A 15,114-nucleotide genomic window follows, 5' to 3' on the forward strand; every position below is an offset into this window, starting at 1 on the left:
TCGGAAGATATTTGTATGAAATGTAGCCGCATATGGAGGTGAAACGTGGGCGATAAAATGTTTAGACAAGAAAAGAATAGATGCTTTAGAAATGTGGCGCTACAGGATAATGCTGAAGCTTAGGTGAGTAGTTCGGATAACTAAAGAAGAGGTCAGAATCGTACTGGCGAGAAAAGAAATTTATGGCACAGCATGACTAAAAGAATGAATCGATTGATAGGACAGACGCTGAGATACCAGGGTACAGTCAGTTTGATTATGGAGGGACGTGTGAGAGTAAAAACTTTAGAGAATGATAGGGCTTTGCTACAGCAAACAGGTTCAAATGGAGCTAGGTTGCAGTCGTTATGCACAGATGAAGAGGCTTACACAGGATAGAGTAGCGTGGAGAGCTGCATCAAACCCGTCTTCAGCTCGTAGACCACAAAGCGTGCAAATGTCTTAACTGGAGTTCTAACTCGAGACTTCTGCTGCAAATCAGATAGGTAAAAGCAACGATACGGTACTACAGATCGAAAAACTTCAAAATATGGAAAAAATCGGCCTCATGCTTGTGTTAATTACAAAATGAAACGAAATTATGATACCTTTAGAAAAATCAGATAGTTGACTATTTTTGATAAGCAACACATCTGAGTTCGAACCCCAGTTTGACACAAATTTTAATTTGTCTTGAGACAATGAGTCAGCGTGTTGCTGTTGTTGTTGTTGTCTGGAACTTTAACTAACATCGAGACGAGCGCAAACCATTGGTTGGCTTGCAGGAACGTGTGACTATCGCGGCAGACGATGTCTGAAGCTTGGCCACCCAATGGACGCGTATGTTTTGCAGGTTGCAGTGTTGTAGGAGTTACACAGGCCTTACAGAGGAGTTTTACAATGCCGTATTTCAATCTCTCTAGAAAAATACCCTTAGTTAGTTATTCATTACATATTTCAGAAAGAGAGTGCTTATTGTATGGGACCAGTCTTTAGTGCTCTGTTGGAAACTCAAACAAATCCAGGTGAGCTTTTATTTTTGAGAGAATATATGAGTTTCTTAATTTCAGTAAGAGAAGTGGGTGAGACGTCCATATGACTGAATTTTGTAAAAGTTGCTTCTTCAATGTACTATTTTTATTTTTCTCTTGAAGTTTTTGTCCTTATATTTTCTACTTCATTTAAGAAATTATTATATATTATCTACTACCTGTGACTGATCATTTATAGCGCTTCCATTTAACAGTGACGTTACCCTGTTCTGTGGCTTGTTGTCCTCTCTCGTTCTATCATATTTCCTATAGCCTTAAGTCTGTTGCCGGTGTTACTGATTTCTGACATAATATGCATGTTCCTTGATTCTTATTTTTTTCTCGATAATTTTGAGTAGTTTTTGCAGTGTACAACTACTCCCAGATCTTTAATTGTTCTTGTCAACAGATAAAGTTCTCTTCACCTTTCACAAGGTTCTTTAACCTGTCTAGTAGTCCATTGTTTTTACTGGCTTTTTAGTGTCCTTTCTGATTAGCTTATGTGGATAGCTGTTTTCAAATAATGATACGAATTTTTCATGGAATAGATTACATTTATATCAGCGTTTGGTTCATTATAAACTTCCTCACAGGTCATCTCTCGTGAACTATTTTCCAAATTTTCGTCCTTGAATCATTACTTGTTCTAATGATTTCCACCAAGCAGTGTCTCTACTGCAAAGCACTATCTCATTTCTTCTAACTAACTGTGCGTCATATTCAGAGAGAGTATTTGTTACTGGATACATAGCCATTTTCTTGTTTTGAGATTCATCGAAGGAAACATAATCAGTTAACGTCCTACAGTCTGTCTCTACCTATTGTAAAGTCAATTACTGAGATCAAACTGTAGGATTCAAACAAGGTTTCCAGATGATTTTTCTATCAGAATAGTTTAGAAAATCTACACTGAAATCACACCAGGCTTATAACTGCTTGTTTTTGTCTGAAAGATAGCTTAGTAGGGAATCAGTATTTCTCATTAACAGTTCAAAATTTCCCAGCAGATATCTATGAGCAGTTGCAGTTAAAAGTGAACTGTTTTTCAGTGTTAATTCACAAGACTTAATTCTGTGCGCTGATTTCTACAAAATCTACTTGTTAAGGTGTTTTTGGGTTTGTATTCCACCTTAACGTACGTAATAATTCCCCCTTTTACCACTTCATTTCTACACGAGTAAGATGCTACAATGTGATGTAGATGAAGCTATTACTTGTTAGCTTTACCCAGTTTCCACTGTCTTTTTCCATCTTTAACCCATCTCGTTCAAGTTTTGTGTGCTCTGATTCAGCCTGAAGGTCACAAATCTTTGCTTCCTGTGCAGCGATTCTCTTGTATTTTTTGCAGAGCCTACAGTCCGATGGGAGAGCCTAGTTCAGTTCCCCATTACAGTCGCCGCAGTGGAATTCCAGTCCGCAATCCACATATACCAAACCCCGACTGACAACCCTATAGCAACAATCACACTTACCATGCACAACAACACATATTAAACGCTTAAAAGAAGAACTAAATCATTTAGCACACTGTACACTACAGGAATTTTCGTTATTTACCGGTCAGAAAAATGAGGCCTAAACGTTAGCGCTTCAGGTGTATGATATAATGCAAAATATTAGTTATTTCCTGTTAAAAAAAGAACGCTGAAGATATAAGGCTTTCTCTGCATACAGTAAGGATCAAAGATTAAGTATTTCTCTGTATAACCTATGTTCATAGCTTTTTAGTCTCCGGAGATACTAAAGATATGGTGATCTTTCATAATGCAGTTGCTAGAGGAGAGTGAAACGATCTCGTCCAGGTAGACGGATGGCACCCACAGGAGTTAAAGCGTTTTTTTGTACTGTTGGTATATTTTGTGCATTAATGCAGGTCACTTTCAATTAATATTTGCCAAACTGTTTTGTTTATTGATTTTTTGGAACAGTATCTTTGTTTTTCGCAGTTTATTGCCAACGTAAATTCATTCTGATTTGGTGAAGACTTATAAGTTTTCTACTCCAATAATTAAAAAGTGTGGGAGTGCCTTCATCGTTGTTGTTGTTGTGGTCTTCACTCCAGAGACTGGTTTGATGTAGCTGTCCATGCTACTCTATCCTGTGCAACCTCTTTATCTCCGAATAACTACTTCAATCTACATACTTCTGAATCTGCGTAGTGTATTCATCTCTTGGTCTCCCTCTACGATTTTTACGCTCCAGGCTTCCATCCAATACTAAATTGGTGATCCCTTGATGCCTCAGAATGTGTCCTACCAATTTCCCCAGTCCTATTCAGGACCTCCCCATTAGTTACGTGATCTACCCATCTAATCTTCTGCAGCACCATATTTCGGAAGCTTCTATTCTCTTCTTGTCCAAACTATTTATCGTTCATGTTTCACTTTCATACATGGCTACACCCCAAACAATTACTTTCAGAAAAGACTTCCTCACACTTAAATCTATACTCAATGTTAACAAATTTCCCTTCTTCAGAAACGCTTTCCATGCCATTGCCAGCCTACATTTTATATTCGCTCTACTTCGACCATCATCAGTTACTTTGGTACCAAGATAGCAAAACCCATCTACAACTTTAAGTGCCTCATTTCCTACTCTAATTCCCTCAGCATCACCACCCAATTTAATTCGACTACATTCCATTATCCCCGTTTTGTTTTTGTTGATGTTCATGTTATATTCTCCTTTCAAGACACTGCCCATTCCGTTCAACTGCTCCTCCAGATAGAATTACAATGTCAGCGGCAGACCTCAAAGTTTTTATTTCTTCTCCATGGATTTTAATTCCTACCCCAAATTTTTATTTTGTTTCCTTTACTGTTTGCTCAATATACAGATTGAATAACATCAGGAATAGGCTACAACCCTGTCTCACTTCCTTCGCAACCACTGCTTCTCCTTCATGCCAATCGACTCTTAAAAATGCCATCTGGTTTCTGTACAAATTGTAAATAGCCTTTCGCTTCCTATATTTTATCCCTGCCACCTTCAAAATTTGAAAGAGAGTATTCGAGTCAACATTGTCAAAAACTTTCTCTAAGTCTACAAATGCTAGAAACGTTAATCTATCTCCTAAGATAAAACGTAGGGTCAGATATTGCCTCACGTATTCCAACATTTCTACCAAGACAGCTGTCTGGAATCCAAACTGATCTTCTCCCGAGGTCGGCTTCTACCAGTTTTTCCTTTCTTGTTAGTATTTTGCAGAAACTTATTAAACTGATAGTTCGGTAATTTTCACAACCGTCAACACTTGCTTTCTTTGGGATTGGAATTATAATATTCTTCTTGAAGTCTGAGGGTATTTCTCCTGTCTCATACATCTTGCTCACCAGATGGTAGAGTTTTGTCAGGACTGGCTCTCCCAAGGCTATCACGAGTTCAGATGGAATATTGTCTACTCCCGGGGCCTTGTTTCGACTTAGGTCTTTCAGTGCTCTGTCAAACTCTTCACGCAGTATCATATCTCCCATTCCATTTTCATCCATGTTCTCTTCTATTTCCATAATATTTCTCTCAAGTACATCCCCTCTATATACTCCTTCCACCTTTCTGCCCTCCCGTCTTTAATTAGAACTAGTTTTCCATCTGAGCTCTTGATATTCATACAAGTGGTTCTATTTTCTCCAAAGGTCTCTTCAATTTTCCTGTAGACAGTATCTATCTTACCTCTAGTGATATATGCCTCTAGATCTTTACATTTGTCCTCTAGCCATCCCTGCTTGGCCATTTTGCACTTCCTGCCGACCTCATTTTTGAGACGTTCGTATTCCTTTTTGCCTGCTTCATTTACTGCGTTTTTGTATTTTACCCTTTCATCAATTAAATTCAATATCTCTTCTGTTACCCAAGGATTTCTACTAGCCTTCGTCTTTTTACCCACTTGATCCTCTGCTGCCTTCACTATTTCATACCTCAAAACTATCCACTCTTATTCTACTGTATTTCTTTCCCCCGTTCTTGTCAATCGTTCCCTAATGCTCTCTCTGAAAATTCTCTACAACCTCTGGTTCTTCCATTTTATCCAGGTTCCATCTCCTTAAATTCCTACCTTTTTGCAATTTCTTCAGTTTTAATCTGTAGTTCATAACCAATAGATTGCGGTCTGAGTCCACATCTTCCCCTGGAAATGTCTTACAATTTAAAGCCTGACTTCATAGGTGGACAAATTTCTCTTCAAGTTGATCCATACAAAAAAAAGTACCGAAACGATAAGCACAGATCTAACGTCTAACTGCCCACAATGGGCATATCAGAAGAAAGAATTCAGTATATTTTTTATGAAAGATTGATTATTAGAAAGATTTGCTCAACATGGATCGTATTGTACGTTTTACCTGCTATTTACTTTTAGTTATTTAGCAACATCGATCTTTTGACAAGTTACACTAACATTCTACCTTTAATTGGATTGCTGCTGCCCTTTAATTTAACGACATTCAGTGCAGTAAGTTTTGGTAAGGCCTTTAACTTTAGTTCTTAGGAAAAAAAATCTGAAGTGAATTTTAAGCAAACTTACTTTTTATGAATTTTATATATTTTATTCTATTTTACGATCAAATCATCTGAAATTTTCAATAAAATTTTCACTGGTTGATCGAAATCAATTTTATCATTAGTATGTTATCTATCCATCCTTGTCTCTAATTGTATCACTTTTTGCTAACTTCTGGTCAGGGTCCTGGTCCTTTCACTTCGTCATCACATTTCTTGCAAGCGTTCAAATGTTGCCTTTTATGAATCAACGTATTTCAAAAGTGTGTCATGGTTCACTTCCTTCACAATATTTTACATTGTTTAATATTATTTTCTTGATTAGAACATAGCTAATGGGGATGTTAACTTGCAAGAAGTCAATGATGACAAGAAGCAGTTCGATATACCGTTTTGAGTAGTACAAACAGTGCCATCGTTGATCTGTAATGTTTGGAGAAGAGTGGAAAAAGTTGCATGAAATAGTTAATCGGAGGGTTCTGGGAAAGAGCAGTGAATATACAAAGAGAGTCGCTTATTTGGCGCTTATGCTTCCAATTCCGCAGCACTATACTGAAGGAGGTGGTGATGTGGTAACACAAAAGACTCTAATCTAATTCGGGAGGAAGGAGCTTCAAATCCCCCCCCCCCCCCTCCATCTAGATGTGGATTTTCCGTGGTTTTGCTAAATCGCTTAAGGCAAAAGCCAAGATGGTTCCTTAGAAAAGTACACGGCCGGTTTGCTTCCCTATCCTTCCCCATCCGAACTTGTTCTGTGGCTCTCATGACCACATCATAGACGGGGCGTTACACTTTATAATCTTCCTTCTGGAGTACCACTCCGGTGTGCGGTGTCCTTACAGAACAGCATGACAGCAGACATCGAACGAAATCGGGGACTGCACAGAAATTCGCCATTGAATTCTGGTGATATACGATATCTGTTCAAAAAATTCCGGAGCCTTACCCACAAAATTTTTCTACGCTTACCTTTTGCTTATTACGCATGGTATCCTTCGAAATACTCTCCTCCACAATTGATACACCGCCCCCAACGCGTTTTCATTTCCGGAACCAGTCTTGGTACGCCTCTTGCTGGATTGAGAAAAGCGCCGTCTGCGAATTTTCTTTTATCTTGTCTGTCTTTGCAAATCTTCGTCCTTTCAACGGCTTTTTCGATTTTTGAATTAAAAAAATCCGCAATGGCGGGTGCGTTATCGTTGTGCAAGACCCATAAATTGTCTCACCACATTTCAGGCCGTTTCCTTCCCATATTCTCTCGCAGGCGTCGGAACACCTTCTGATAGTATCATCGATTAACAGTTTGTCCCTGTGGCACCAATTCATGATGAACTAATACTTCGAAGTCTAAGAAAACTGTCATCAAGACTATGACATTTGACCTGACGAGCTTTTTTTGGTCTTGGAGAACCTTTCCTGACCCACTGTGAAGATTGAACGTTGGTCTCAACATCATAACCGTAGACCCATGTCTCATCACCAGTTAGGATTCTCTTAAGGAACATCTCGTTCTCGTTTGCGCGATTCAAAGATCTTCACAGACTGCGAGGCGAAGGACTTTCTGATCTTGGCTCTCAAGCTGTGGGACGAAATTGTCGGCAACACGACGCATTCCAAGATGCTATGTCAGGATTTCGTGACATGATCCAAGATAATGGTACATTCTTCTGCAATCTCTCAGACAGTCAGTCTTCGATTGGCACCCACAGTTTCCTTGATGTTCCTGACCGGAGCGTTGTCGGTAGACGTCGGATGGTATCCTGAACGAGGATTATCTTTAACTTCCGTCCTGCCATTTTTAAAGCGTGTGAACAATTCGTAACACCGAGTAAGCACTCATCACCATATGCTTCCTGCATCATTTGGATTGTCTCTGTAAAGATTTTCTTGAGTTTCACACAAAATTTATTGCAGACGCGTTGCTCCTCTGACTTTGCCATCTAGAAATTCACAAACTGTGCGAGACAACATTCTACTCAATACAGCACTGAACAATAACTAACAGACATGCAGTAATGAAACTTCTGGCAGTTACACATTATACACAGAGTGTTTGCATGGATGCCAACCGCTTTTCGCTCCAACACACCATCGGCGCGAAATTGCGAATGTTCCGTAATTTTTTGAACAGACCTTTCTACGGAAATGATGCCAACAGTTTGACCACGGCCGCACAAACGGTGGGTGATTCTGATCGGGAAGTCCAGATCTTGCCCGATGTGATTTCCACCTTTTCGGCAAGCTGTAAGAACTTCTGTGGGGAAAAGAAATTTTCCAACGATGAGGACGTTCGTACAGCACTTCTCGAATGGTCTTTGACCAAGGAGGGGAATTCTATCGTCAGGGAACCGAACGACTGGAAGAACTTTCCGACTGTTGTTTACAGAGACTCGCTGACTGTGATAAAAAAAATAGTGTGATGTATCTGTGGCAGCATTCAATAAAAGTTACCTGGCTTGCCATAATAAGTATGTCTTACTTTTTGCAGTCCAGTCGTAATACATGTAGCACTCGGTATGGTTTTGTGGAACAGGCGGCCGCCTGGAAAACAGTATTTGTCTCTGTGTGTTGAGAAGTTCGTTGGATATGGTGCCATGAACTAGGTTTGGCGGATGATAACATTTATCGCGGAAGTTTCTGAAAACATAGTGTATACTGCCTATATTGTGATCACACCATGAAATCACATCTCTACTATATCCTCCTGTCCTAAGTTTAGGTTTTAGGACCGAAAAGTTTATATTGGGGGGTCAATGCATTTTTTCGGTCAAAATAAGTTAAAAATACTAGATATAAAAAAACAGACGCGATTAATAAAAATTCTAGAACATGTTCAAAGTGAATACTATTTATGTTAGAAAAATAACTGAAATTTGTGCAGTACTCTAAAAACTCAATGTTAAACACATAAAAACAATGAAAACAGTACCACTGGAATGCGAAAGTATAGGTCGTTGTCGAGTGTAGTTCCAGTGAGTTCCAGTGTTAAACCGAAATATATATACATGGTTATTACAAATGATTTAAGCGATTTCACAGCTCTACAATAACTTTATTATTTGAGATATTTTCACAATGCTTTGCACACACATACAAAAACTCAAAAAGTCTTTTTAGGCATTCACAAATGTTCGATATGTGCCCCTTTAGTGATTCGGCAGCTATCAAACCGATAATCAAGTTCTTCCCACACTCGGCGCAGCATGTCCCCATCAATGAGTTCGAAAGCATCGTTGATGCGAGCTCGCAGTTCTGGCACGTTTCTTGGTAGAGGAGGTTTAAACACTGAATCTTTCACATAACCCCACAGAAAGAAATCGCATGGGGTTAAGTCGGGAGAGCGTGGAGGCCATGACATGAATTGCTGATCATGATCTCCACCACGACCGATCCATCGGTTTTCCAATCTCCTGTTTAAGAAATGCCGAACGTCATAATGGAAGTGAGGTGGAGCACCATCCTGTTGAAAGATGAAGTCGGCGCTGTCGGTCTCCAGTTGTGGCATGAGCCAATTTTCCAGCATGTCCAGATACACGTTTTTTTCGCAGAAGAAAAAGGGGCCGTAAACTTTAAAACGTGAAATTGCACAAAACACGTTAACTTTTGGTGAATTGCGAATTTGCTGCACGAATGCGTGAGGATTCTCTACCGCCCAGATTCGCACATTGTGTCTGTTCACTTCACCATTAAGAAAAAATGTTGCTTCATCACTGAAAACAAGTTTCGCACTGAACGCATCCTGTTCCATGAGCTGTTGCAACCGCGCCGAAAATTCAAAGCGTTTGACTTTGTCATCGGGTGTCAGGGCTTGTAGCAATTGTAAACGGTAAGGCTTCTGCTTTAGCCTTTTCCGTAAGATTTTCCAAACCGTCGGCTGTGGTACGTTGAGCTCCCTGCTTGCTTTATTCGTCGACTTCCGCGGGCTACGCGTGAAACTTGCCCGCACGCGTTCAACCGTTTCTTCGCTCACTGCGGGCCGACCCGTTGATTTCCCCTTACAGAGGCATCCAGAAGCTTTAAACTGCGCATACCATCGCCGAATGGAGTTAGCAGTTGGTGGCTCTTTGTTGAACTTCGTCCTGAAGTGTCGTTGCACTGTTATGACTGACTGATGTGTGTGCATTTCAAGCAAGACATACGCTTTCTCGGCTCCTGTCGCCATTTTGTCTCACTGCGCTCTCGAGCGCTCTGGCGGCAGAAACCTGAAGTGCGGCTTCAGCCGAACAAAACTTTATGAGTTTTTCTACATATCTGTAATGTGTCGTGACCATATGTCAATGAATGGAGCTACAGTGAATTTATGAAATCGCTTCAATCATTTGTAATAGCCCTGTGTATATATATATATATATATATATATATATATATATATATATATATATATCACTGTGTTGTTGTAATGAAATTGAATAATGTGTCATATTACAATGAAATGAATACCCCTAGCTGCATACAGGCGTTGATATAAGTCAACGGGGACAATTAAAAATGTGTGCCCCGTCTAGGACTGGAACCTGGGATCTCCTGCTTACATGGTAGACGCTCTATCCATCTTTCTTTTGATCTCATTTTGTTCTATATTGTTCGTTGAATTTGTTCGGGGCGAATGTCCGATGAGACCCGTTAAGGTTCTTTGTTGATACGTTCTATCAGTTTTTTATTACAGAGGGTAACTAACCCTCTGACCGAGCACGCCACCAAGGACACAGGGGATAGTGCGACTGCAGGGACTTTTCTCTCGCACTCCTCCCGTTAGATCCACATTCGCAGCTTATTGTTCCGCGCTATATTCATAGTGCTCCTGCTCATTATCCTCGTTATTCTCGGCTTTACTGCCGATTCCCGTAAGAGTTCGGGCATTGCTTGTGCATCTGCACAGAAGAAGATGGTGAAATGGCCGGTGAGCCTTGATGGTATCTGTTGTTTCGGAATATATATATATATTGTAACTACTGTAATTTCGAAAGTTTGTCTGCCTGAAAATGTACTGTTGTCCCAAGCATATTGCAACAAACGGTGTATTTCTATCGCTGCTCGTTTAGTTTTTATTGCCGTTTCAAATACACCGGTCATTTTTGAAACACCCTGTATATATATATATATATATATATATATATATATATATATGTGTATGTATTTGAAACGGCAATAAAAACTAAACGAGCAGCGATAGAAATACACCGTTTGTTGCAATATGCTTGGGACAACAGTACATTTTCAGGCAGACAAACTTTCGAAATTACAGTAGTTACAATTTTCAACAACAGATGGCGCTGCGGTCTGGGAAACTCTATAGTACGATATTTTCCACATATCCACCATGCGTAGCAATAATATGGCGTAGTCTCTGAATGAAATTACCCGAAACCTTTGACAACGTGTCTGGCGGAATGGCTTCACATGCGGATGAGATGTACTGCTTCAGCTGTTCAATTGTTTCTGGATTCTGGCGGTACACCTGGTCTTTCAAGTGTCCCCACAGAAAGAAGTCACAGGGGTTCATGTCTGGCGAATAGGGAGGCCAATCCACGCCGCCTCCTGTATGTTTCGGATAGCCCAAAGCAATCACACAATCATCGAAATATTCATTCAGGAAATTAAAGACGTCGGCCGTGCTATGTGGCCGGGCACCATCTTGCATAAACCACGAGGTGTTCGCAGTGTCGTCTAAGGCAGTTTTTACCGCCACAAATTCACGAAGAATGTCCAGATAACGTGATGCAGTAATCGTTTCGGATCTGAAAAATGGGCCAATGATTCCTTTGGAAGAAATGGCGGCCCAGACCAGTACTTTTTGAGGATGCAGGGACGATGGGACTGCAACATGGGGCTTTTCAGTTCCCCATATGCGCCAGTTCTGTTTATTGATGAAGCCGTCCAGGTAAAAATAAGCTTCGTCAGTAAACCAAATGCTGCCCACATGTATATCGCCGTCATCAATCCTGTGCACTATATCGTTGGCGAATGTCTCTCGTGCAGCAATGGTAGTGGCGCTGAGGGTTTGCCGCATTTGAATTTTGTATGGATAGAGGTGTAAACTCTGGCGCATGAGACGATATGTGGACATTGGCGTCATTTGGACCGCAGCTGCAACACGGCGAATGGAAACCCAAGGCCGCTGTTGGATCACCTGCTGCACTAGCTGCGTGTTGCCCTCTGTGGTTGCCGTACGCGGTCGCCCTACCTTTCCAGCACGTTCATCCATCACGTTCCCAGTCCGTTGAAATTTTTCAAACAGATCCTTTATTGTATCGCTTTTCGGTCCTTTGGTTACATTAAACCTCTGTTGAAAACTTCGTCTTGTTACAACAACACTGTGTTCTAGGTGGTGGAATTCCAACACCAGAAAAATCCTCTGTTCTAAGGAATAAACCATGTTATCTACAGCACACTTGCACGTTGTGAACAGCACACGCTTACAGCAGAAAGACGACGTACAGAATGGCGCACCCACAGACTGCGTTGTCTTCTATATCTTTCACATCACTTGCAGCGCCATCTGTTGTTGAAAATTGTAACTACTGTAATTTCGAAAGTTTGTCCGCCTGAAAATGTACTGTTGTCCCAAGCATATTGCAACAAACGGTGTATTTCTATCGCTGCTCGTTTAGTTTTTATTGCCGTTTCAAATATACCGGCCATTTTTGAAACACCCTGTATATATATGTATATATATATAGCACATTATTCACGTTCTAAACACATTCTGGTCCAAAAGTACTATAAAAAATAGAAATTATCTTTTTTCCTTGAAGACATGTTCACACTGCAATAGACAGCTTTCTATAAGCAGATGCTACCACCTGCTAGGACCATGCAGAGACGAAAACAAATGATACACTGAAAACATATGGTTAAAGTATCTACAATCAGGCACAGCACATGTAGTTTATCCTAGAAAAAAGTAAACTTTGGATCTAGCATGTGTGTTACATAAGGACCGAGAAGGACATTGGCGTGATTAGTGCGTCCATGAAGCTGGAGCCGATACGTCGTGATTAGAAAAAATGTTGTGTATTTGTTTTACTAGTTGTCAAAACACGCATTTTCTGCTGGTTGCTTTTTGTTGTACAATCAGAAAACCGAATGGCTAATACAAAATTGTAAAACAGTAAAATATATAACCAAGAAAAAAAAAAGGTCGCGCCTTTCTGATGGAATGAAACGCTGCTGGCAGTGATATGTCAGTCGGATTTGGATATTCAACTCGGCTGGTCACTGTTGCCACTCGATTGTAGTAGCTTGTGTGCTGACATAATCTCTCACTCTCTTTACTTCGTTTCGAAAGTCACCGTAAAACTCAAGCGTGACACTACACCATACAAGCATTCATCACAGTACTCCATATTACGTAGTCACACATGTGACGGTTCAGCCACCAGTCGCAGAAAGGAAATGGCAAACCATATCCCCTCAAACCAGCAAAGGGGGACGCAGTGACATACCACACATAATTAGCAAACTAGTATATAAGTGAATACAAATAATATGTACACGCCAGTGTTACACGTGAAACAATGAATCCCAGTGGTGGCCAATTTTTGTTTCGTATCATATATGCCTGAGAAGGATGCGCACCCCTGATCTAAGTTGACTCAAAATGCCCAGCAGATAATGTGTTTCACATGTTTAAAGTTCGACGTTCTCACAGAATCACCGTGTACATGTAGAAGGAGGAGTGTAAATTTTTGTTGTGGCATCTGGGGCAAAGTACTAGAACCTAAGGTAAAGTTCGATGCCTGTATAACAGCTTACGTCAGTCAGCAGCCAGACGTGCAAAAGGAACGGATCAGCAACTCGGTAGACACGCAATGAACCTAAGTTATTTGAAAGAGGTCACCTTCCCGCCTAAGACTTTTTTTCATTCGAAACAACCACTTCATTTCATTGGTTATTATCAAATTTCACCCCCTCGCGCATTATCAAGCAACTTCACACAAAAAATGTTTTATAAGCTTCCATACGTCAGCACAACAAATGGAAATATATAATGTATTTTTGTGTGTTAGTGGTCGATAATATTGAACATGACAAATCAAAGCGTATAAAATGATTTCTTTGTATGATAGTGGTTGATAATATCCAAGACGGAAGGGTTGTCAGAGGTGGGGGGGGGGGGGAGATGGAGAATTAGCTCGGTAACCACTAATCTAAAAAATTTACTGATGCTGTAGGCAAATGACTTCTTGTAAAGAAATTGAATGTGGCTCTGAACCCATGCATAAAAAAAGACTAATGAATTTTAAATACTTATTGAGCTAGATAAATAACTTTAAATGTTGTAACATGTAAACAATGGGTACAAGACGAATTTATGCGAAACACTAGATAGCTTTCTGCAATCATGAATTTTTAAGAGAATTGTCAAGTAGGGGACGTGAGTGTACGTCTATCTAATTACTGTGACATATTGAATCAGTTGCGGAAATTATGAAAAAATAAAAGAAAGAGCATAAGATTAATTTATAGAAGAACAGCATATCCTTATGTGAACGTGTAGGAGTGGGTATGAAATGAAGACAGGTTTTGGCAAACAATTATGTACTTTTTATAACGCATTGAAACAGACCGGAAATAGACAAACAGAATGACAAACAAAAAAATCCACCTCTTGGTGAATCTCTCTCACTCACATAATTAAGCTCACACAAGACCCTACCAGTTTACGGGTAAGAGGAAAGAAAAATTAGTAATTTTCTATAATAAACTAGTTCGAATGTTTCTAAACTGGACATTTTAATTCGTTTCAGGTCACGGTTTACAGTTAAGCTAGCAGAAAATAGGAATATAGTGTCAACTAAAAGTTATAACGCATATCACGTGTGAAATGAAAAATGTCCTTATCTGTAGACAAAGAAATAACACTTCGAAACTCATTAGTGGATATAAGAAACTACGGAAGTGGTGACAGAATGCAGTTCAGCGTGAAATAATGTTTTGTATTCTCAGGCTTTTTCAAACTATTGTTCGTAATATGTTTAGTGAAATAACAATTTAACTATGACCTTCAAGGGCATTTTATAGCTAGAAAAGTACGAAGTCGTACATAGCCCTTCTAATATTCAAATATACTTCAGTATGGTGACAGGAATATAAAATCAAAATGTGTCAAACCAGAATTAACTCTGCGTGTATTCGAAAGATCGTAAAGCTGTGATACTCGGAAGCGATGTGCCGCAGAAGTGGGCGTAATCTGAGAAGCAACAGCCTCGCGAGTTGACATCACCATGGTAACGAATTCTCAACGCACTTACCGCATGGCTGATACGTGGCGACGGCTGTGTGCTCACAAGCGGTGAAGCCGCGGGTTCCGAACAGCTGCTTATGGAATCGTGGACTAGTTTCCCGTGTTGTGTAGCTTAGATCTGAGCTCTATCGTGCATTATGCCTGTCTCCAGCGGACTATCGATCAAACAAACCGCACCAGACGTGCATAACGTGACGAATGCAGCGGAGCAGGGAAAGAGAAAAAAAACTGCTTCGACCCGAAGGCTTTACGACTAGTGATGGAAGAGTTACATCACGCACGGGAGGAAGCGTGATTTATGTCTGCATTCTAAAGTCTCAAAGCAGGGTTCAAGCCACCAGATTGCTAAGGCAGAAGACA

At 40.2% G+C, this 15,114-nt stretch overlaps 1 protein-coding gene across 1 annotated transcript in view; it reads right to left on the reverse strand.

The window, feature by feature from the left end:
• Positions 1–14,887, reverse strand: part of LOC124799106 (armadillo repeat-containing protein gudu) — a 205,876-nt gene extending 190,989 nt beyond the window's left edge. Inside the window, exon 1 of the mRNA XM_047262645.1 lies at positions 14,762–14,887. Coding sequence (XP_047118601.1) covers positions 14,762–14,766 — 5 coding nt within the window. The 5' untranslated portion in view covers positions 14,767–14,887. The remainder of the gene's footprint in view (positions 1–14,761) is intronic.
• Positions 14,888–15,114: the final 227 nt, after the last annotated feature.

This window comes from Schistocerca piceifrons, chromosome 5, assembly GCF_021461385.2.
Source record: "Schistocerca piceifrons isolate TAMUIC-IGC-003096 chromosome 5, iqSchPice1.1, whole genome shotgun sequence".
NCBI lineage: Eukaryota > Metazoa > Arthropoda > Insecta > Orthoptera > Acrididae > Schistocerca > Schistocerca piceifrons.